Source organism: Dermacentor andersoni, chromosome 1 (assembly GCF_023375885.2).
Source record: "Dermacentor andersoni chromosome 1, qqDerAnde1_hic_scaffold, whole genome shotgun sequence".
Taxonomy (NCBI): Eukaryota; Metazoa; Arthropoda; class Arachnida; order Ixodida; family Ixodidae; genus Dermacentor; species Dermacentor andersoni.
The window spans coordinates 115,178,406-115,200,142 of NC_092814.1; the positions used below are offsets into that span (position 1 = coordinate 115,178,406).

At 43.7% G+C, this 21,737-nt stretch overlaps 1 protein-coding gene and 1 pseudogene across 2 annotated transcripts in view; both read left to right on the top strand.

Annotated features, from left to right (window-relative positions):
• Positions 1-1,042: 1,042 nt before the first annotated feature.
• LOC126546481 (U2 spliceosomal RNA) lies at positions 1,043-1,220 on the top strand (annotated as a pseudogene).
• A 7,691-nt stretch (positions 1,221-8,911) lies between these two features.
• The window catches only part of LOC126543893 (palmitoyltransferase ZDHHC3), a 29,483-nt gene continuing 16,657 nt past the window's right edge, over positions 8,912-21,737 (top strand). The window contains exons 1-5 of one of the 2 annotated variants that reach the window (XM_050191033.3): positions 8,912-9,043; positions 14,997-15,309; positions 18,232-18,453; positions 19,962-20,043; positions 21,455-21,612. In XM_050191033.3, the coding sequence (XP_050046990.1) occupies positions 9,024-9,043; positions 14,997-15,309; positions 18,232-18,453; positions 19,962-20,043; positions 21,455-21,612 (795 nt within the window). In that variant the 5' untranslated portion in view covers positions 8,912-9,023. The remainder of the gene's footprint in view (positions 9,044-14,996; positions 15,310-18,231; positions 18,454-19,961; positions 20,044-21,454; positions 21,613-21,737) is intronic. The other variant, XM_050191034.3, reaches the window with a different exon arrangement.

Below are 21,737 nucleotides of genomic sequence, written 5' to 3' on the forward strand. Positions count from 1 at the left end.
AACGCGATGGAGTCCTACACCAAGCCTCCAGCGTCACTACCCCCACTGCCGAGATGGCTGAAGAAGTGGCCATCGCCCTGGCCACTTTAGATCCCACCTGCCACACCATCGTGTGTGACTCTCGCTCAGCCGTCACTAACTTCAGCAAAGGCCGTATTTCTCCCCAAGCTCTTCGCATCCTCTGCCAGGCACCACACTCTAAGGACAGCATAATCTCCCTAACATGGATCCCGGCCCATGCGGGCCCTGTCCACCCACACCTCCCCAATCTCAACGAGGTCACCCACTCCATTGCGCGAGGCCTAGTCAACCGCGCCGGAGTCACTGGAGATGAGTTGGACACCAGGGACAATCTGACAACTTATAACGATCTCGTTAAGGCCTTTTACCTCAGTCGCCGAACCTTCCCCCCGCCTCACCACAAGTTCAGCCGGGCGCAGGCTACCACCCTGCGTCTGCTGCAAACAAACACGTACCCTTCACCCGCCCGCCTCCACCTTATATTTCCAGACGTCTACACTACCCCCAACTGCCGGTGCTGTGGCATTCACCCGGCTACGCTTCCGCATATGCTGTGGGAGTGCCCAGCACAGTACACGCAGACTAACACCACGACCCTCTCGACGAGGGCACACACTGCCTCACCGTAGCTAAGGTGACCGTGTGTTGGTCGACGTCCTGCAGTGCAGTAATAGGGAGATTTAGATTAGGCGACGCAAGCCGCTTGCGTACGTAAGAACTAGGGGCGACGGTACTGCGCATACGCAGACCCCCACGTCTCGGTCTGCGTGTGCGCAGTACCGTCGCCCCTAGTTCTTGCGTACGCAAGCTGCTTGCGTCTCCTAATCTAAAACTCTCCAATGGTTGTGCGGTCACTCAAAAACCACAAGCGGTCACACACAACATAGGCCACACAAAATTGGTTCCCCACAAACACCCTCTGAAACCTGGCAGTTTCTCTGGTGAAACGTTCCAAGTTTGCGCGATCGCAACGAGCGCTTGGAACACAGACAAGGAGAGGGCGGGCGGTGCGAGCGTAGACATGGCCGACGCGGGTCAAAGTGTATCTGTTCTTATCAGCTTAATATCTGATACCGGTTGTATTTGGACCTAAGATATTAAACTGATTTTTTGCTAGTTGGCGGAGTGCTTAAAGCCTGCTTCACCTCCGCCGCGGGTCGGCACGGTATTGCACTATCTTCGGGATCGGCCCACGTATGGGGAGAAATTCTCAATCTACACTGCTCGATAGACGCACGCACTTTTTGCAGCAAAGCTGTGTACCTCTACCGTCCAAGGACCTCTACCGTCCAAGGAAATTTTCGTGTCGTTGTGGTAAGCAAAAAACTCTCCATACGTTGGCCGATCTCGGAGATAGTGCAATGCCGGGCCGACTAACGGCGGAGGTGAAGCAGGCGTGGGCGGAAACTCGTCTGTGCCGCATTGCCTTTTTCCGATGCTAATGCTTTTCGCGTACGTGGTATACGCATGCTCGGCGCGTGCGCCCCGTGCCACTCCCTTGTCTTCTGTCCTTGAGACAGCTACTGCACTATCTCCGGGACCAGTACACTTTCCTCAGTCCTTTCTTCGTAGCACGCTACGTAGAAATTGTGCAACGTTGAACCGTCTTGATCGCCCAAGTTAATCATGCTTTAATATTTCTTTGCTGGAGTACAAATTTCATCGTCGTTTTACATAGACCACAAGACATAGCCTTAGATGCGTATGATTGCATAACACATCGTCGCTGATGATGTCACAATCTGTATTTCTCTTGTTGAAGCTTCTCCACTACATATGTAGAAACCAACAACAATTTCCATATTGTAAAAGCTCACGTCGAACGGCCGCATAGATCCTTTTAGTGGAGCAGTTTGCTTTAGAGGAACAAGATGGCGCTTTCGGCGGCGCGCCGCCCAAGAAGCCCGGAAAGAAGCAAGAAGCAAGGAAACGCTAATAAAAGCATTGGAGGCAGTCATAACAAATAAGCAAATTCCGCACAGATGGAAACAGAGTAAAATGAATTTGATTTATAAAGGGAAAGGTGATAAGAAGAACATAAAATCCTTCCGATCAATTACGATAACATCAGTTATATATAGGCTGGCGATGCAGGCGGTGAAATTAAAAATGCAGTCATGGGTAGAAAGTAATAGAATACTCGGAGAACTTCAGAACGGTTTCAGAAGTGGTAGGCGCTTAGATGATAGCCTGTTCGTGCTTACCCAGTGCATAGAAATAGCTAAGGCGGGAAATAGACCTCTGTATTTAGCCTTCCTGGACATAAGTGGTGCATACGACAATGTGAACAGGGAACTCCTGTGGAACATATTAAAAGCTGAAGGTATCGGTCATTAGGTAGTTGATTTTCTACAGGAAATATATCGAGAAAGCAATGTTGAAATAACATGGGAAGGAATTGAGAGTACGACAACTGTCGAGGTTCACAAAGGATTAAGACAAGGTTGTCTTCTATCACCGCTACTGTTCATGCTTTATATGATAAGCATGGAAAGAAGGTTACAACGAAGCAATCTAGGGTATAAGCTGTCGTACAGATTAGGCGAAAAGAAGTGTGCCTCGATGCGCGCCCGCGCTCCGAGAGCGGGCGCACATCGAGGCACCCTAGCGAAAAGGTTCTGGAGTAACGACTACCGGGTTTAATGTATGCGGACGATATTGTACTGTTAGCAGATAGCCAGGAAGATTTGCAAACTCTGGTTAATTACTGTGGGGACGAAGAAAACAGTTTAGGTTTCAGGTTTAGTGCAGCTAAGTCCGGTGGGATGTTTTTCAACGATACAACTGATCAGAAGCTTACAATACAAAATGCCATGAAATACCCCGAGTGGCCGAATACAAATATCTCGGAGTATGGATAAACAAAGGGCAGATGTACACGGAAAAGCACGAACAGTCTCTCATAGCATAAGGGCCAAGAGATGCCGGGATAATGAAACATAGGGCATTGTGGGGGCACAACAGGTATGAGGTACTGAGAGGTATTTGGAAGGGAGTAATGGTGCCGGGGCTTACTTTCGGGAATGCGGTCCTGTGTTTAAGGGCAGAGGTTCAGTCGAGACTAGAAGTAAATCAGAGAGCTGTGGGAAGGTTAGCACTAGGTGCCCACGGGAAAACCACAAACGAAGCAGTACAGGGAGATATGGGCTGGGCATCGTTCGAAGCACGGGAAGCTCTGAGTAAAATTCTATACGAAAAACATCTGAGGAAATCGGACGATAACAGGTGCGCAGCTAAGGTGTTTAAATACCTATACAGAAAGAGCGTTTCACAATGGAGGAAAAGAACTAGGAAGCTAACCAGTAAGTATGCCAGACACGAGGACGAAGAAAGACAGAGCATTAAACGACAGGTTAAAAACGCGGAAGGTAAAAATTGGATAAATTCAATGGAAAAGAAGCATAGTGTGGAACTATATCGATACTGGAAACAGCAGATCAGGAAGGAAGCGTTTTATGATAACTCAAGAGGCAGTGCCCTACTCTTTGAAGCTAGATCAGGATGTCTTAGAACGCGGAGCTATAAAAGGAAATTTAACGAAGAAGAAGACACATGTACTGTGTGTGGTAAATATGTAGAAACAATGGAACACCTCATACTAAAATGTGATGGTATCAAGCCCGATGTCGATGCGGCCACAGTCACCCTTCCTGAAGCCCTAGGGTTCAGAGATGATAATAGTCATGTAAATAAATATGCGGTGGAAATTAGCAAAAGGCGATTGGAGGATTGGTGCCTCAAAAGCAGAGAGGTGACATAAGGTTAAAAGAGTAGGAAGACTTATTTAAAGAAAATCGAGAAATTCAATAACACACAACACAGATAAAAATAAAAATCTGAGCATGGTGGCAACTGCCATCACCCCGTTTCAAAGGGGACATCCATCCATCCGTCCATCCGTCCGTCCGTCCGTCCGTCCGTCCGCACGTTGCCTCCGCGCACGTATACGAAACCATACTTCTGCTCTGCTGCTGTGCGATCAGCCGTCGGAAATGCAACTGGGTGTTCGCTGACGCACTGTGCTCCATTCATGCTGCAAAATGTGGGGCGGTAGAGGAAAGACGTGTGCAGTAGGTGGCTGCAAAAATAATGACTGGAATATTCAGGAATGAATGGAATCAATCGGAGTAGCCAAGTTTACGGAGCGCTGCTACATAAGGAGTGTCTGTGTTGGCGGCCCTACGGGTTTCCTTGAGGACCAAAAAAATTCACTCACCTGTCAGCGTTGTATCGCTAACCTCCAAGGAAAAGGCTTGAACTCCGGAACATCGGTAAGAGTGAGTACCGCTTGTTACAAAGTGACAAAGTGTGTAGCAGTGCTTACTGACATAGTAAGTGTCTCCCAGGTTATCTACACACATCCACGCCAACTAACACACGCAAACTTACGCCCATTCTATCACCAACCTATCTGGAATAAGTGAGTGGGCGCAGTCTAGAATCAATGCGCCGAAGAATGTGTGAAGGACTACACAGACAGCACACAAATGTTCGGAGCTGAACGTTTCGTGAGGGTACACAAAGCAAGCGAGTGAATAGCAATAATACGTCTTCGCTACAAGCTATTACACAGTACAGAACATCTACGTTTGAAGCATTTGTGCGCAGCAAGAACAAATCTATCGCAACTGTGTACACTCGTGAGCGATTAGGCAGAGAATAAACAATCCGATAGTGACTGCACCAATGAATGTGACAAGCCCCTGCTTCAAAATGGTTGACAAATAAAGGACAAAGACCAAAACACACTGATCGTGATTTAATTCATAAGCGGAAAGTTTGGACAGCTTGGAATACATTTATGGCCTCACTTTTAGTACAAGCACTGTATACGCTACTCGCGCCATTTGGACAAGGCGTAATTGTCTCCGAAAGTGCTTACATCTCCTCTGAAGCTGTGGTCAAAGCTTTGTGTCGTCCGCTCAGTCAGTGTCTACGATATCCGCCGAAACAGAGGTTTGCTGAACCGCAGCGGGGCGTCATGCATGCACATCCATTGTAAACACGGAGGCAGCTGAGGCAAGCGATAGACGCGTCACCACGTGACCGCCATGAAAAGGGTTATAGAAATCATGCCGTTGCCGCCATACAATCGTCTTCAATGTGATCGCCGTCGTGCTGCTGTCGTCACAGACACGTACGCTCGCAACCCACACACACAACTACTCAATTTGCGCAAACACGTTGGTTCACCTAGTATCACCAGTATCGCTTTGCGGAACCCCAAACAATGCTAGATTTCCACATACCAGCTGCCCTGCGAGACAGTGCGTGGGAGCTGCACAATTCTATTATTACAGCGAAGCCATGACGAAGCTGTTTAGCGGACCCTGTGCCGTCGGTAAAAAGGGTCCACGTGACCTAGCGGTAGAGGAAAAGAAGAGCTCAACAGGGGGAAAGGGGTTGGTGTGGCCCCTTTCTCCCTGTGGGAATGCTATCTTATACGCGACAATTATACGGTTGTCACACGGTGCATTTTCGGCAATCGAGTCATATCGGCATCCAATTTATCGACGATTGATTCCACCCTGCCGCAAAAGAAACAAATGTTATTCTGGCGGTTTGCGGCCAACGAACAGTGCCCAGCGATTGAAACCAACACCTCCTATTATAGACAAGAAGGCAAGAGTGCTCGGCGAGTGACGTCACGGAGAAGAGGCCAGCGGCACGCTCGGGGATACGGGTTGAATCAAGGGATCGCGGCTTGGTTCACCTAGAAGCCGTATGCTTTTATTGACCACTCCACACTTTTTCTTCAGTCGAAACTGCGGAATGAGCAGCAGGCACCTTACAAAGCATTTATTTAGAGGCACAGATACAAAACAGCTTTGGAAAGGTTGTGCAGGTATTGATGCCAACAGCTTTTTATAGCGTCGCGCTTTGTCGTCTTTGTAATGTACGTTTTTTGTGCATTATAATAATTATTATTACTTATTATACCCCACACTTCATACCTATTACTTCAAATAAATTGAATCCATAAAAACATTTCCTTCCGTATTTTTGTACTTATGGTTTTTATGCCGCGGCAATGATGAATGTAACGTACTCTATTAGCTTCACAATTGCGTATGAACAATTTTGTTGGGAATACATGTACTTATTCCAATCTAGATTATGCTTAAACGAATAATTTCACTTTCGACGCACTAATTACCGCAGTGCACTAATTTACAACAACTCAACTAAGTATAGAAACGGAATATAAAACATTCGTGCAGCTATTTACAAGGAAACAGCTGCCTTATTGCGCAGTTTCAGCTTTTCTCTTCCTTGCCTTAGCATTGGCATCCAATATTTTGTCGTTCATCTTGCAGCAGTAGTTCTTCAATAAAATATTCGTGCTACACCACAAAAGGTGCCTTAACACAAATTCACATTTGTGTCCATCCTCGCAAGCGTCGAACTCTGAGGAATCATCACTGACGAGCAGTTCAAGCGTGAGGTCAGTGGCTAAACGACGTTGGTGTGGCAGATTAATAAATTCCTCTTCCAGAACGTAGACTTTCTGCTTGTTATAAAATGCATCAGGTCTTCTAGGTTTAGAATCTTATCCTCTTCCTTCTCCTTGCGCAATCCTTCAGCAGACGCTTCACACGCTTTCTTCAAAGAAGCAGCCTCAAGACGCATGCGCTTGGAATCAGGATCCTCCCTCGAGGTGCTTAGCTTCGAAAGATAAGGTGGACATTGAGGAAACTTTTGACGGGACTGCGCCTGGGCGAAGACGCAGGCGTGAGAGCGGTGCAGTGACGGTGTGCCCTGTAAGGTCGTCGAGGTGAGAGACCTTCCGCACGATGTCGGCCTCAATGAAGTGAAGTTCACAAACCTAGAAGGAAGTTAAAAGTTGTTCTAAATTTTATTCTAACATTCCTGATTTAAAGGCACTTTCTGTAATTGAGCAATCAACCTTCCCGTATTTTTCAAAAGTAACCATTTAAAGAAGTTCTGAACATCTTACCCTGGAGTGCGGTGATACAATGAAGTCTGCACATGGTATCGCCCTAATCCAGGCACTCTGGGCTTCTTCATCTTGCGGAAACCTGAAGACGTGATTTTTCTGCCCCGATTTGTAATTGCTCCAGCAATTGGGCCCACAGCACTTATTAGGCATATCTTGGCATGGTACTCCACATTCCGGGGCAATGAAGGCTCGCGGTACACACAATCGCAAGCACAGCACAAGTGTTGAGACTGCATGCACTGGTCACATCTAGAAACAATTGTGCGTTCGGAAGCATGCGGCAGCATGGCTGAGCATGCCGGGACTTGTTTAATGTTGAAGCTATTCAAGGAGCAGCAGGGCTCCTGGAACTAATCGAATTATTGTCGCCGCCGTCGTCGCCTCGGTCTTCTCCGAATAGCTGGGGTTAACTATTGTATATCTTCCGCGCTTCATTTTCAACACGTGTGCGGCGCTAGTAGCTTCGCAGCGCGCTGCACGGAACTTCTATGTTGGCCTCTTCTGCGTGACGTGGCTGAACGGGAGAGGGTCAGCCAGAAGGCCTTAAGTTCTCTAGAGGGTGTTGTTGAAACGCGATGCTAGGAACGCTAGGCTGCAGGCATTCTTGCACCATAAAGAAGTGCCGGCAGCCACGTCAATCGTCAAACTATTCCTATTTCTTTCTCTATGCTATTCCAACCAATCTTCAAAACGATTGCAGCGCCCGCATCTCCAGTGGTGGGCCTTGCGCACAATATACGGAGCTTTGGATGAGTTATAGTGATAGATGAGTGGTTCCGCACATTCCATCCCAGCTACAATTATGGGAAGACCACGAGTAGCGCGTACCCCTGAGGAAGACCCTGCCTACTTCGAGTGTCAGCGAGAGTTCGCTCGTAAACGGGTTCGTCGTCATAGGACCTGCCTCATGCGCAAAAAAAAAAAAAAAAAAAAAAAAAAAAAAACCGAAATGATGCTTATCACGCGAAGCACGTAAAAGTGAAAATGAGGTGAAAGAATGGTGAAACAAAAAATTTACAATATAGACTGCTTGCGAAGTTTGACTTACATGACCCGCCGTGGTTGCTCAGTGGCTATGGTGTTGGGCTGCTGAGCACGAGGTCGCGGGATCGAATCCCGGCCACGGCGGCCGCATTTCGATGGGGGCGAAATGCGAAAACACCCGTGTGCTTAGATTTAGGTGCACGTTAAAGAACCCCAGGTGGTCGAAATTTCCGGAGTCCTCCACTACGGCGTGCCTCATAATCAGAAAGTGGTTTTGGCACATAAAACCCCATAATTTTTTTTTTTTTTTGACTTACATGGTCTAACACTCGGTGTAACTAACACAGCTTCGCTGTTCGTCCATCTTCACGGACTGGAAGGGGCAATGATTTTTATTATTCTGTAGTTTTTATTACTCTGAGGGAGCCATCCCCGGAGGCCAACGTCTCGATAACGTTTCTAGTGAGAAAGACGGTTCGTACCGACGCAAGGCGAGCTTGGTAAGTTTGATGACTTCGAGTTCGGCGGCAGCGCGTGAGGGCAGCAAGACACAAGCAGCAGCGCACACGATGTAGGATGCTGTAGGCGCGTAAGCAGTGTTCGTGGCACGGTGACAGACGGTCTGAAGTGGGTGATCCTGACGTCATGGCCACGTTGTGGCTGTAAAAAAGCACGAGCCCGCGGTCGTCCGACGCACACCTATAGCTTCGCCAAGGCTGTAGAAATGGTCTGCGCGAGTACCGACCTTTGAAAGTTTGAAACCCGCCCGCGCCGGCGCACTGACCAATGAGCTGACTCCGGCATGTTTGTGACGGTGATAGGAAAAACACCTACATCTATTAGTTTGGACGCATTTGTTCGCACAGATATACACTTAAATTAGTTTATATTAAAGTAGTGCCAAAAGTGTCATTTTTAAGTTGCGCATAAATGGAATTACGGGGATCATGGGCGGTTCGGCTGAAACGGGCAGTAGCGGCTGGTGAATTCTTGTTTGCGAGCCTGATTTTGGCAATTTTCCTTGACGAACTCTTATTCGAGGACTGTGAATAATGGTATGGCAATGCGAATAGATTGGTACGTATCGGAAGACCTTTTCTTAAGCTTTCAACTACACTTAGCCAAAGTATTTATACGTCAATCTTGTGCGAGAAATGACAGCGAAGCTAAACTTAAGTTTCTGTTGCATCTAAGATGTTTCTTTTATTTCTATCAGCTGCTGACAATAACATATCTGCCCAGTTAAGATATATTTAACTACTTGTTTGCGTAGAAGATGTAACCGTTGACATGCTGTTCGTGCTGGTTGACGCGCGAATTTGGTCGCGGTCACCTGTAGAAACGTGCTCTTTCCTGCGCAGTTCTTTCTAGCTTGTTGATACGAAAAAAAATATTTGCCTAGTTTCACCAAAAAATTACGTCAATAAATAAAGCTATCCTATTTCTGCTGTAAGATGCAATAAATTGTTGTAAAATCTGTAAAGCAGCGCACGGCCAAACAGGTGGCGATAACACTGCATGAAAGCCGTAAACTTCATTACTTGTCGCCCTGTTATGTACTGTCTGGACAGGAGCATTTCAGGGAGTGTCATGAGTCGTCTCAATAGTATTGTGGAATAGGTGCATTGTCAATTATACCAATATTGTGCATATCTTTATATTTTGCCTTGGCTCCCGCTGCGAAAGCTCGTATCCCTGGGACGTTCCGCTAATTGTCAAATAGCTATAGATCATATGATTTGCAGGACATGCCAAGAACACTGCCGACGATCCTTCTCTTTTCTTTTGTTACTAATATATAAACACTATTTGCATTAAATTACCCCTCTTTCTCTTCATCAGCTGTGTTTTCTTGCTAGCTTGGTTCGGCTAAATTTGCTTCTTTGCACTTAGTCGACGCTGGACGTATCAAAAAGCCTTGGTACACACCTCCATGTGTTCGCTCTGACCCCCAGCCTCTGTCGCCTTACCTGGCTGCTTGCAAGATACAAAACAGTCAAAGCTTACATAATTGTATGCTTGTTGCGCTGCCGAGGGAGCACTGCTACAAGATTCGCCAACAGCGTCCTCCGTGCCACGTTTCTTGGTTTAGAGTAGTACAAAATATGTGCCCCCGCTATTGAATCTTTCGAGTCTTGGTTGAGCTGTGATGGTGTTTTCGTTGAATTTTGTGCATGGGAAAATTTGTCGCATGCACTGCATGTTGCAGAGGTAGGAAAATGCTGTCAAGCACACCTGCAGCACATAGGAAGTCATAGATGCAGTTTCTCCATGCTGCTGCTTTGAGCATAGCTGAAGTCGCCTGACATCAAACTGTAACAAACTGTTGCAATGTAGGTCTATTCAAGTTAAGTACACTCAACAGCTCAAGACTGTAGCCCCTGGACATTGACACAGTCAACTGATAAAGATAATGAATGGGCAGAATCTGGCTAACACACCGTGGTGGAGAATCCACATCTCACTGGCTCTGGTGTGTGTTGATGCTGGTAGTTGTTAGATGACGATCTACAAACATACTTCTGGGACAAATATAGAATCCTTGACAGTGATCACTGTGAAATTGTGTGAGACTGAGTATCTGTAGCTTGTGTGTTTCCACATAGAAAGAATGCTTCCAGTGAGAACATTTTGGTGCAGTTGCGGGGAAAAAAAAAGCCTGCAATGTGCAATTAAAGTGATATATAGTATAAGAGAAAAATTGCATATATGATAAACCAACCAAGTGTTTATGGCATATTTGGATGTTCAGCTTATTGGGGGACAACCATATATTCAACAACAGAGAAAGTAAAATAATAGAGACTGTTGGAATCAGTGTTGGGCAATGTGAATATATAATTTGGGATTGGTGCAGTTTGCTGTGAGCTGGACTTTCGCCAACTCCATTTTGTGCTGTTCACATTTTAGAAGATGTGATCATTGCTTTGTATAAGCCTTTTCACATAAAGCTTGATGGGTGCTGCCATGTTGAAGATGGTACTGTAGCCAGTTGTGGTGGGTCAATGCTGACTGTACATACCCATCGTAACTGTACTGTGGGTATGGTAATCTTTACCTGACCCTGGCTGTGTTTTTTAAAGCAAAGCCTTCTTTGCCTCTTCCTTCGACTTTTCCACTGCTGCTGCTGTTGCTGTCTTGCATGCTGTGTCAGAAGGTGGTTGAGAACACATGGTAGGAGTGTGGGAGAAGAGATAGGCGATGTCAAAAAACATGCCTTGTTTGAGAGGAGTGAGGCCACAGTGCCCTCTGGAGCTCCCTGGGAGTTGCCACAATCCCCTTTCCCTGTGAAAGCATTGCAGAAGCTGTAGTGCTTGCCTTTGTGCTCAAGCACAACAGTCTGGAGAGGCTGTAGAGAGAGGAGGCAGAGACTGGGTAGAACCAGATGCCGTACCTGTTCAGTCACTGATGCAGTCGCAAAATGAGTGAACAACTATGTCACCTCTCTTTACCCATGGCAAACACAGCATGGGAGAGGGACAATGCTATATCAGAAAGCATATAACATTTCGGGTCTAGGGTGCCTAAGGTGCCTCACCTTGATGTCCTCCTCGCCCACCGCTTCATGTGCGGTGGGCGAGGAGGATATTGAGGCTCCGTAGGAAAGGCGCATGGCAACAGTTGAGGACTAAGTGGATACATCTTATTCTTAATTCAAGGTATGGAATGGTACGGTTCTGCTATTTCTGAAAAATAAACATCTTGCAAATTTGTGCTGTGGAGAAGTGATGCAGGGCATGCAAATGTAAAGCTGTAGTAAAGCATCGTAGCATCAAGACAACACTACGATAACGGCTGCCCAGCAAATCAACACTTCTGTATCAGATGCGGTATCTTAGTGGTAATGGCATTGCTCGGGGCCATGGGTTTAATCCCCACTTCGGCAGCTGCATTTCAATGGGAGAAAAATGCAAAAATGCTGGTGTACTTAGATTTATTATTTGCACGTTAGAGAACCCCAGGTGCTCGAAATTAATCTGGAGTCTTACACTATGGTGTACCTGATAATTGAATTGTGGTTTTTGCAGAAAAGCACCATAATTTAATTAAGGTTTAACACTTCTGCCATGATGCAATGCGCGTGTGAGGCAATGACTGCTAGCTTTCTCACATGCTATGTACAGTGGCCCACAACAACACCTTAAGCAAACTCATATTGCAGTGTGTAACACGTAGACAAACACTAGTGGTACGTGCAAGGGGAACATTGCCTCGCCACTCTCATATTGTGCCAAGCTGTCAATAACTAAAGCATTCACCATCAACATCGCAGCAAATAACCCTCAATTAACGTAAACACTATAGAAAGCTTCATTTGCACCGATTCGCACAATGTGTGAAATCTGCATAATTTTTTTTCCCCTTACACATTACTCGTATCAGGCCGAAGAGCCATCCAATAAATGAAATGTTTATGCAATTAATCAATATAGGCATTGCACACATCTTCCTAGGAAGGACTTGACATTTGCTGCCTGTGTCTGCTGTTTTTTAAAAAGCATGCTTGCTTTTTAGGATATGTAGAAGTTCTCAGCACTTCTGTTGTCAACTTCACTTTTACACTGTTCTTTATGTTAGTATGTATTGTTAAGAGGTTATTGTCAAGATCAACAATATCTTAGGAATGTTGTCAACCTAAGTAAAATTGCTTGAGCTTAGCATTTATTTACACCTTGTTGCAATGCTTGCATGCATGTTTCTTTATTTACTGTTACTTTGTTCACATCTGTGCCATATATGCCTTTTGAGAATGGTGGAACTGGGTTCCAGGACTATAAACACCAAATTTTTTGAAATAACATTCAGCCCTTCCTATTTCATTCCTATGGTGGCCAAAATGGGGAGGGTGCTTACATTTGAAGCATGGAAGACATCAATTTCGGGGCAAGAAATACCGATTTGTTATTTGGAAGCTCAATGTCAAGCACTGAAATGCAGAGAAAGGCTATATTTAACGTATGAAAAAAATTATGGCTGGCCAGATTAATTGCTGCTCATCCCCATCTCACTCTTTTGTGATTACTCGCCCATGCATTCACTTGACGTCTGGTCCATGTGACTACTTGAGCTGCTGCTCTTTTAAACGTTGCTGTCCCATAATTAATTGTCCTTCAGTTCATTCAAGCTCATTAGCATCATAGCAGTTTTTAACCCTGTAATGCTCAATGTATCATATTTGCAATATTAAATTTATAAACATTTATAAATTCTATGAGCAAGACAGCAACTCACTCAGGCATAAAACCTTCTACAGCATTACAGGCATCTTTGGCAATTTTTTTGAGTTCTGTGAATCTCTGTGAACTTTGTCATATCTTCTCTTGAGCTTTTAGTCATCTTTGTGAAATGGTGCAACTGAGAGTTATGTAGGTCCACCGCATAAGTCTTAAGCATTTGGGGTGCGCCCCGAATCCGTAGCCTCAAACTGTTGTTTCTACTAGTCACATTGTACTTGATGACATTGTTACTCCATAGGCACATGAGGGTGTGAAGACTGGGCACTCACAAACTGAGACTTTGTGAGAAGGCTTGCACTGCTTTCAGTGCACTAATTGACTCATTGTGGTGGCTCGCTGACTGTGGCATTCTGCTGTTGGGCATTAAGTCACAGGATCAATTCCTGGCCTTGTTTGTAGATTTAGGCACATGATATTTACCCCCAGGTTGTTAAGTAAAAAGTAGGTTATAGTTACTTATTAAAATGCCCTTACTTCATGTTTTATGGTCCTCAGGAAAGAAGGTAAGTTAAAGAAAATTGTGGGGTTTGATATCCTGAAGCTACACATGACGTAGTGGAGGGCTCCAAATTAATTTTAATTACCTGGTGTTCTTTAGTGTGCTCTCAAACCACGATACTCAAGCATTTTTTGTATTTCTCCCCCATTGGAATGTGGTGCCATAGGCGAGAATCGAACCCTCTACTTTGTGCTCAGCAGCAGAACACCATTGCCGTGGTTAAGAGTAAATAACTGGAGTAGTGTTCAAAGTCAACGACCAGCCGTTGTATGGTTCTTCTGTTCACACAAGGAAATGATGTGGGCAGTTGCTCTTCGATCTTGGTAAAACATGCAAGATTGGTTCAGGTTATTTGAATGAGACATTTATTTACCAGAAATGTCTTGTGATGCTGTTTTTTGCTTGTACTCACAAGTTTGCCTTGTACAAAAGATCATGCAAGACCAATTTGCCCCATATTTATGTGAAGATAACTGTATTGCCTTGCAATATAATTTTTTGTTTTAACCAGAGTTCATTGCAGCTCCCAAGTCAATTTGTTGTCATTGCTATTATCATCTGCAAGCCCCACCTGTTACAAGGTTCAGGCAAAGCATGATCAGAGTGTTGCTATGGAGTGTAGCTGGTACATATCCTTTATTTAATTGTTGCCTGTAACCGCCCTCACTTTTATGAGCAACAACTTAAGTGGGTATATCATCATGCTCACATAGTGTGAAAGCACACTTCCTGAGTAGTGATCATTGACATTTCCAAAGCGGTGTGTATATGGATAGTGCATTGGTGCAACTGGTGGCATATAAATCAACCTGCTAGTAATCTGTGATCGTTATATTTATTAGCCGTTCTGCATCTCAAATTCGAAATAAGTTCTCTTTTCCAAATAGGCATGTGGGTACCTTTCAGTACTTTCACAGTCAAATGAACATATGTTTTGTATGTCTCTCTGTTTTTATTCATGTCCTCCTATATTCTTTACATCTCTCATTGCAACCTGCCTCTCCTCTTCTCTGTTCCCTTGCCCTGTATTTGTTTTCTCCCCTGGCCGGACAATTGAGGTGTCCTGTGGAAAGTGAGACAGTTAGAATGCCTGCAGCCTTTCCTTTCCTTGCTTCTCCCCCCTTTTTTTTTCCTTCCAAAAAACACAAGTTACTGCTACCAATACTACTGCTACTATAATTGAAGTTGACTGTATCAGGAAAAAGAGAAAAAAGGGCTTCGTAGTTTCCACACTTAATATTAGTTTATGCAAACTTTGCATAGTATCAATGTTTTGGCTTTTTCTTTCATGCAGTCCATTGCGACGTAGCCACCGTGTGGCACAGGCAGGACCTGTGCTGCCAATGGCCATGCAGGACCGTGTGTCACCAGCAACAGACGATAGAGTACACTGCTGTGGTCGGCGGTTTTGGTTTGTGCGGGACATCTGTGGCATCATCTGTGCTGTCATGACATGGCTGTTGGTGCTGTATGCCCAGTATGTGGTGGTAGGCGTTATACTCTTGCCATCACTCTACACCTACTATGGTGCCTTTCACTTACTGCTCTTTGAGCTGCTGGCCTTTCTGGCTGTCTTCTCGCACGTACGCACCATGGTGACAGACCCAGTAAGTTCTTCCATCTTGTTTTTCTGTCCTTGCTGCCCTCATTTTATCATAGTGTTTACCTACAGCTGGCATGAGAGACGTCCTGATATATATATATATATATATATATATATATATATATATATATATAATATATATATATAATATGTAGTAGGCAAAGAGGAATTCTTCAGGCTACCTTTCAAACGTAAAGAACTTGAGTGGTGCTACAAGGTAAACAGAACAAGTATTTAATTTCAACAGTTTCGATCGGTGGACCGATCTTCATCAGGGTTTGCAAAAAAATGGCCGTTTTTTTGCAAACCCTGAAATTAAACACACACACGCACACACTAGCCAGTTTAAAAATATGTGAATGCTACGTAGCTGGACAGAATCAAGCTAATGTTGTTTGCCTTAGTCTGCATTATAGTCCCTTCGTGAAATGTTTTTGTTTTATATACTAATTTTACACACTAATTTTATACGCTAATTACATGGCACCACCTCCTCCCCATTGGCTGTGCCGTCACGTGCCCACTGGCGCATGCATGAGGCCACACCTTTACAAAAGGATAGATAGTTGGGCGAGTTGGTACGGTAACATGATTTTGGCTTCTAGCGCGAAGTGAAACACGGACACAGAAAGGAGCACTCGTCCTGTCTGCTTCTTTCTGTGTCCGTGTTTCACTTCGTGCTAGAAGCCAAAATCATGTTGCCACACCTTTAGTCAGCCAGATGGCTGCGGCGTGACATGTGCAATGATGCACGCACTAGACACACTTTTAGTCAGCCAGAACCGTGGAGCTGTCGTGGCGTCGGGGAAGCGTGCTTGTCTCACACCGCAGAGTCCCGAGCTCGATTCCCACCCAGATTGAAATGTACTAGATTTTGTTTTCAAAGCCATTAACTTACTTTGCTTGCAGGAACCTCCCTGAGAAAATTGATGTCAATCCGAGCATTTTTAGTGTGTTTTTACTCTTTGCGCCATTGGCCATTTTTGGTGCTATCACTCAGGTATGCCGGCGCTGCCAGATTTTTGTGTAATGGGGCATATAATACTTTGCATTAATACTTATAGCATTATTTTATGCATTTTGTTTGCCATTCTTTTAAATCTCACAGCCATGTGCTAGAATAACTGAAATGAGGCCTAATAAGCAGCTATGGTCATTTACTTTATTAGTTTTCATTAGTGTGCCAGCCCTCATAGGTCACTGGATTGTGCAAAAGGAGAAAGTTTGCCTTGACAATGCTGCATTAATTGCATTGCACACACATCGGGAATGAGTTGAAGTGCAGTCACAACTGCGTATGCACCACTTACTGTAAGATGCGACTTCAGGGCAGTTAGTTTTGAGCATGCATTGCTAGGTGGTCTGGTTACCAGAACTTATGCTGTTTGCGCTGCAGTTGACTTTCACAGCTCTCTGTTATGAACGATTATGCCATTTGGCAAATTATTTACCTGGCCAGGAAGCACTAAGTGCTTTATCTCATTATGTGGCTTGTTGCTTGCTGCAGTGGCTTTCTGCAAAGCATGGTCAGTGATGGCTTGCCACTCCAGCACTGCTTGCCTGGAAGAATATTGTCATTCCATTGGCTTCTGGTAGACAGCACAAACACACTCTATGGCACACCATTCCAATGCTGTAGGCAAGTGTGCTGGGGGCTGTACTGACAGCTGCACATACTATGTAGACTGGAGTGTAACAGGGATAGTATGGCAAAACATTTAGTGAAGTGCCGTGTAACATGGTGGTAGACTTGACAAAATCATTGTCCTTGGAAGCTATCTGTCCACTGACGTTCACCTGTATGTTACGTATGAGTGGGATTTCTCACCATCTGCTTTGTCCTCTTTGAACTTGCCTTTGATTACCACAAAACAATGAAACAAATAAATGAATCTTCTGCATTCCTCGTTTGCTCACCTTCACGGCTTTTTCTTGTGGCATACATTATGCTTGCTAGAGTGTATCCTACAATTTGTAACAACCTTAACCTGAAGCCAACCTCTGCAAAGATTAACAACTTTTTTTCTTGTGCACTATTGAACACTATAATGTGTTACTTGGTTCTGTTCAACAGCTGCCATTGCCAGAATTTTTAAATTCATTTGAATGTTCTTAGGTGCTATGTGACCAAGAATTGTCTGCACTGTAACTTTCAGCTGCAAAACGACGAAATGAATCAACGAATCTTCTGCATTCCACGTATTTGTTACTCAGTGTATATGTTAATGAATCTATATTGGATTGATTTCTATATACCTGCTTCTGTGCTGTTCATGTTTTTAGTGCAGATCGCGTTTCCTTTTGTACCTGCTCCTGCAAAAGCCCTGAAGAAGGCTGCAGTGTTGTCAAATAAAATGAAATGATGCAACAGAATTTCAAGACAAGAATCTTTTTGTGAAGTATCTTAGGTCACTGGTCATGCCTATGCATCTCATTCTCGAATTCATTTCGTCCCTTGCATAAATTGCCCAATTTTTTGTGCATGCGTGGGAGGAACTTTGTTTTTTCTTGAGTAACGACACATTTTAGCTAAAGTGAGACAGCTACCCTTATTTGCATAGCTTATTTGAACTTACTTCCTTAGTTTCATCATTTCTCCTGATCGAGGCTGTCACGGTCAGGGGCCATATATTGTAATGTTTCGCTTAATTTTCCTGTTGCCATTGATTTGGGCTCCATCATGTCAGCGTTGTCACTTGGATTGGCCACTCGTTTTGATAGATGATAGGAAAGAACAAAAAATTACATGGGTTGTTATAACTATGGCCCCAGATTTTCTTGTTTTGCATTTTTATTCCAAGTTTTTACTTCATGTCATCATATTGCCAAGAGGTACATCTTGGTGCATAACAGTGTGTATTTAGCAAGCTTAATTTTTTTTTTTCCTTATGTTAACTTTGCTCACATGGAGACTGTGGCTGTGCAGGGTGCAGTGCCTCGGGGCACAGCCACGCGTGAGGCTGTGGAGCAACTTGGCCTGAGGGAGGGTCGGCTAGTTTACAAGTGTCCCAAGTGCAGCTGCCTCAAGCCCGAGCGGGCTCACCATTGCAGTGTGTGCCAGCGGTGCATCCGCAAGATGGACCATCACTGCCCTTGGGTCAACAACTGCATTGGCGAGAACAACCAGAAGTTCTTCGTCCTCTTCACTGTAAGCCCTTACCTCAGCAGCAAGCTAGTTAGGCCTAATCAGGCAGCCACTCAAGGAGTGAACAGTTTTTAGAAGTGCTAAAGTCCTTTCAGAAATGTGTATTATCTGGATAAGCATTGAATTTAGCAGGCAGGCAACCTACAGAGAAGAAAAGTGCCTGCTACAGAATATTTAATGTTTTGTTACATGTTCTGTCATTTCATTTGAAAATGTAATATTTTGAGCATGTACTAGATACATAAAATTGTAGCTTAATCATTGGTGTTATAAATGGAAGTAAAACAGAAATATTAATTCTTATAAAGTGTTTGAGAATTCTTATGTGAAACTTCGAAGATGCTCATCAAAAAGTGTGAATGAAAACAATAATTTGTAATTTTTTTGAAAGTACTGAGAGTCAAAAGAAAATCTTAAACATAGAATATGTGATGTTACTTCTGGTTTTCAACTTATTTAATTTAGACCACAGCAAAAAAATTATGCACATTTGTTGACATGAACACTACCCATAGTAATACCCATGCTATGCAGGGAAGTCATGACTTTGAATATGTGAAAACGGGTATGCATCTATTGTGCAGAGTGCATCGTTATGACTTCTTGCAACAAGCAGGTGGTTTCTTTCTTTCTGCACTCTTTAGGCTATTGAAGCAATGGGGGTCGGGTTGGGGAACATCCACTAACCTCTTCATACTTGGTCAGCTTCTCTGTGTAAGCACGCTGGCCTAGTCATGTACGTTAAACTGATGTTGGGGCCTTCGCTTGCTTTGTGCCGTATTTCTAGCAAATATTAAGGACATTTGCATAGACCATGTTCAAACAAGAGATCAGGCTATTAGCCATTCTTCTGCAGAAGGTTGATCTGAAATTGACTGTGTGCTCTTGTGCGAGGGAAAAACTTCACATGATGAAAAGCATTTCTCATAATACACTGTGGAAATGCTAATGCATAAGGGAAACCTACTGTGGAAAAAAAAAAAGAAGTTATACTCAATATTAGGCGAATGTAATAATCAAAATGACACACACTCTTTAGTATGTGCCCACATTTGAGGCATTGTTAAAGCAGCAGAGACAACCCAGCGGAAGCTCCTCTGTCTTCACTGCTGCCCTCATTTAGAAGTTATGTAGCTGAGTTGACCTAAGCACACATTCTGTTTTATTTAATTTGGGAAATGTGTGAAGCACTGCAGGCCAGCTTTGACAATACCTTCCTGTCAATTTTATTTTTTAAGAATACCCAGTGTGCTAAATATTGCCAAATCTGTCCAAAATGAAAAGAGCAGTCTTCGTTTTGTACAGTGCATGGCGTTGCTCTTGGAAGAGCCCTGAAGGCAATGATTATCGCGTCAAAAAGCAGTAGAGCAAATTGATTGATTTCCTATGACCGGGTGAGGAAAGAGTTAAATGCTTGGTACATTTTCTACAAAACTAACATGGCCAAACATTTTTTTTATCACCCTTGAAGTATGGTTGATGTATGGAGAATTTTTGCTTTTGTGTTGCAGTTGTACATAGCAGTGATCTCCTGCCATGCATTTTTCCTGGCGGTCAACCATTTTGTTGGGTGCATCAACAGCGAATGGAGCAGTGAGTTATTTTCATGCTTTCTTTTGCAATGAACACAGAAGCAGAGAAGAAACAAATGTGGTTATTAATCAGTAAGTGGAGTAAGGGGGAATAAACTTTCTCTCATGTTCAATGTTTGCATTTCAATTTTTGATTACATTATTAGCATACAGACTTGTTTAATAGCACAATCTTATTCTTAGATATTGTGTAGATAATCAGAGTTTGGCTGTCAGATGAATAAAAGATACTGTTTATTATTTTTTCTTACCAAAAGATTACTTCACAGAAGTTAAACAAAACGAAATGACTCTATAGACATGTATAGGCTATAGTAGATAGTATCAAGTATAGAACACAGTTGCACATGTACGACCAAGCTGGATTAGTTTATTTTTGCAGGAAAATGGCTCTATTTTTTTTCTCTAAAAAATTTAGCATTGTGGCTAATACATATATAAGTCAAGTTTGAAAATATTTTGAGGATAATTTTTGTCGAAATTTGTGTATGTGGTCATTACATGAGCCTATATGGTATTTACCATCTCATACATTATGAAAAGTTTGACGCCTGTTGCGATTGGATTAGGTAGGTTGTGGTTGAAAATCTGAAGTTTTATGAGTTGGATCGTTCAATAGGCATTTCTGATAAATGCTTGAGTGTCAGCTTGTGATGATGCTGTGTTTGCTTTATTGTTGGAAGATTTTTATTTGTGAGTGTGAAAGCCGACATTCAGCTGTAGAACCTTCTACTTCAACATTTATGACACTTGCTAGTAAACTTAGTGAACTTTAACCTCACAGCGGTAAACTATACTAAAATTTAGCAAAATAACTTTAATTTATCCTATCAAGGTGCCTTAACAGTGCGCGTCAGTTTGTTTGTTGCCATTATTATTATTTATTTAGTTTTTGCATCTCTCTTTTGTTTAAACTTGAGTTCAATGTTTACTTATTTATACTTGTTTGTTTGCTTGTTTATACTGTCAGGCGAATACCTGACTCATGCAGGAGTAGAAAGTAGGGCCAGAATAATGTAACAATTCTATTCCAATTCTATTCCTTTTCATGGTTTGTCAGTGGTCTAAGTGGTGCTATGTCTATGTTATCACCTGGATCAACTGGTCTGGGCGTGAGCGGTGGCTGATAAGAAAGGAACGAATTGAGGGAAAGGAATTCTTGCATTGTACTATTCCAGGACTGCAAATGTTGTGTGCAATACACTTGGTTTTGCTAGAAAATTCTGTCTGCTTTGAAAATATTTTGCTGTTTGCTTTTGAGTATACAATTCTGCTGACTTACTAAGTGCAGAATCTAATTTAGTCAGCCTTTAGTGGAGAATGTGCCTGTATGTGAGCTGATATATTGGTAGGCTGCAGTGTGAGGCTTTTTATGATCCCTGGCTAATGCTGTGGGGTACCGGTGTTGGAAGCCCGTGGGATTCCTCATGCTTCAACAGGATGCTCAGCTGGCTCCCCAGCGGTCACGGTCATCCTGCTCATCTTGCTCATCTTCGAGGCACTGCTGTTTGCGATTTTCACCCTGGTCATGTTTGCCTCCCAGCTGCAAGCCATCTGGAATGATGAGACGGTAAGGGAACCAAGTAGTTAACCTTATCAGAATGGTAATGCGTTCTCTCTTGTTATTGCAGGAATGTACTGCATTTGTCAACAGTTTTTAAACTACTGCATTCAAGGGTAGAGCTGCTGCTGGGC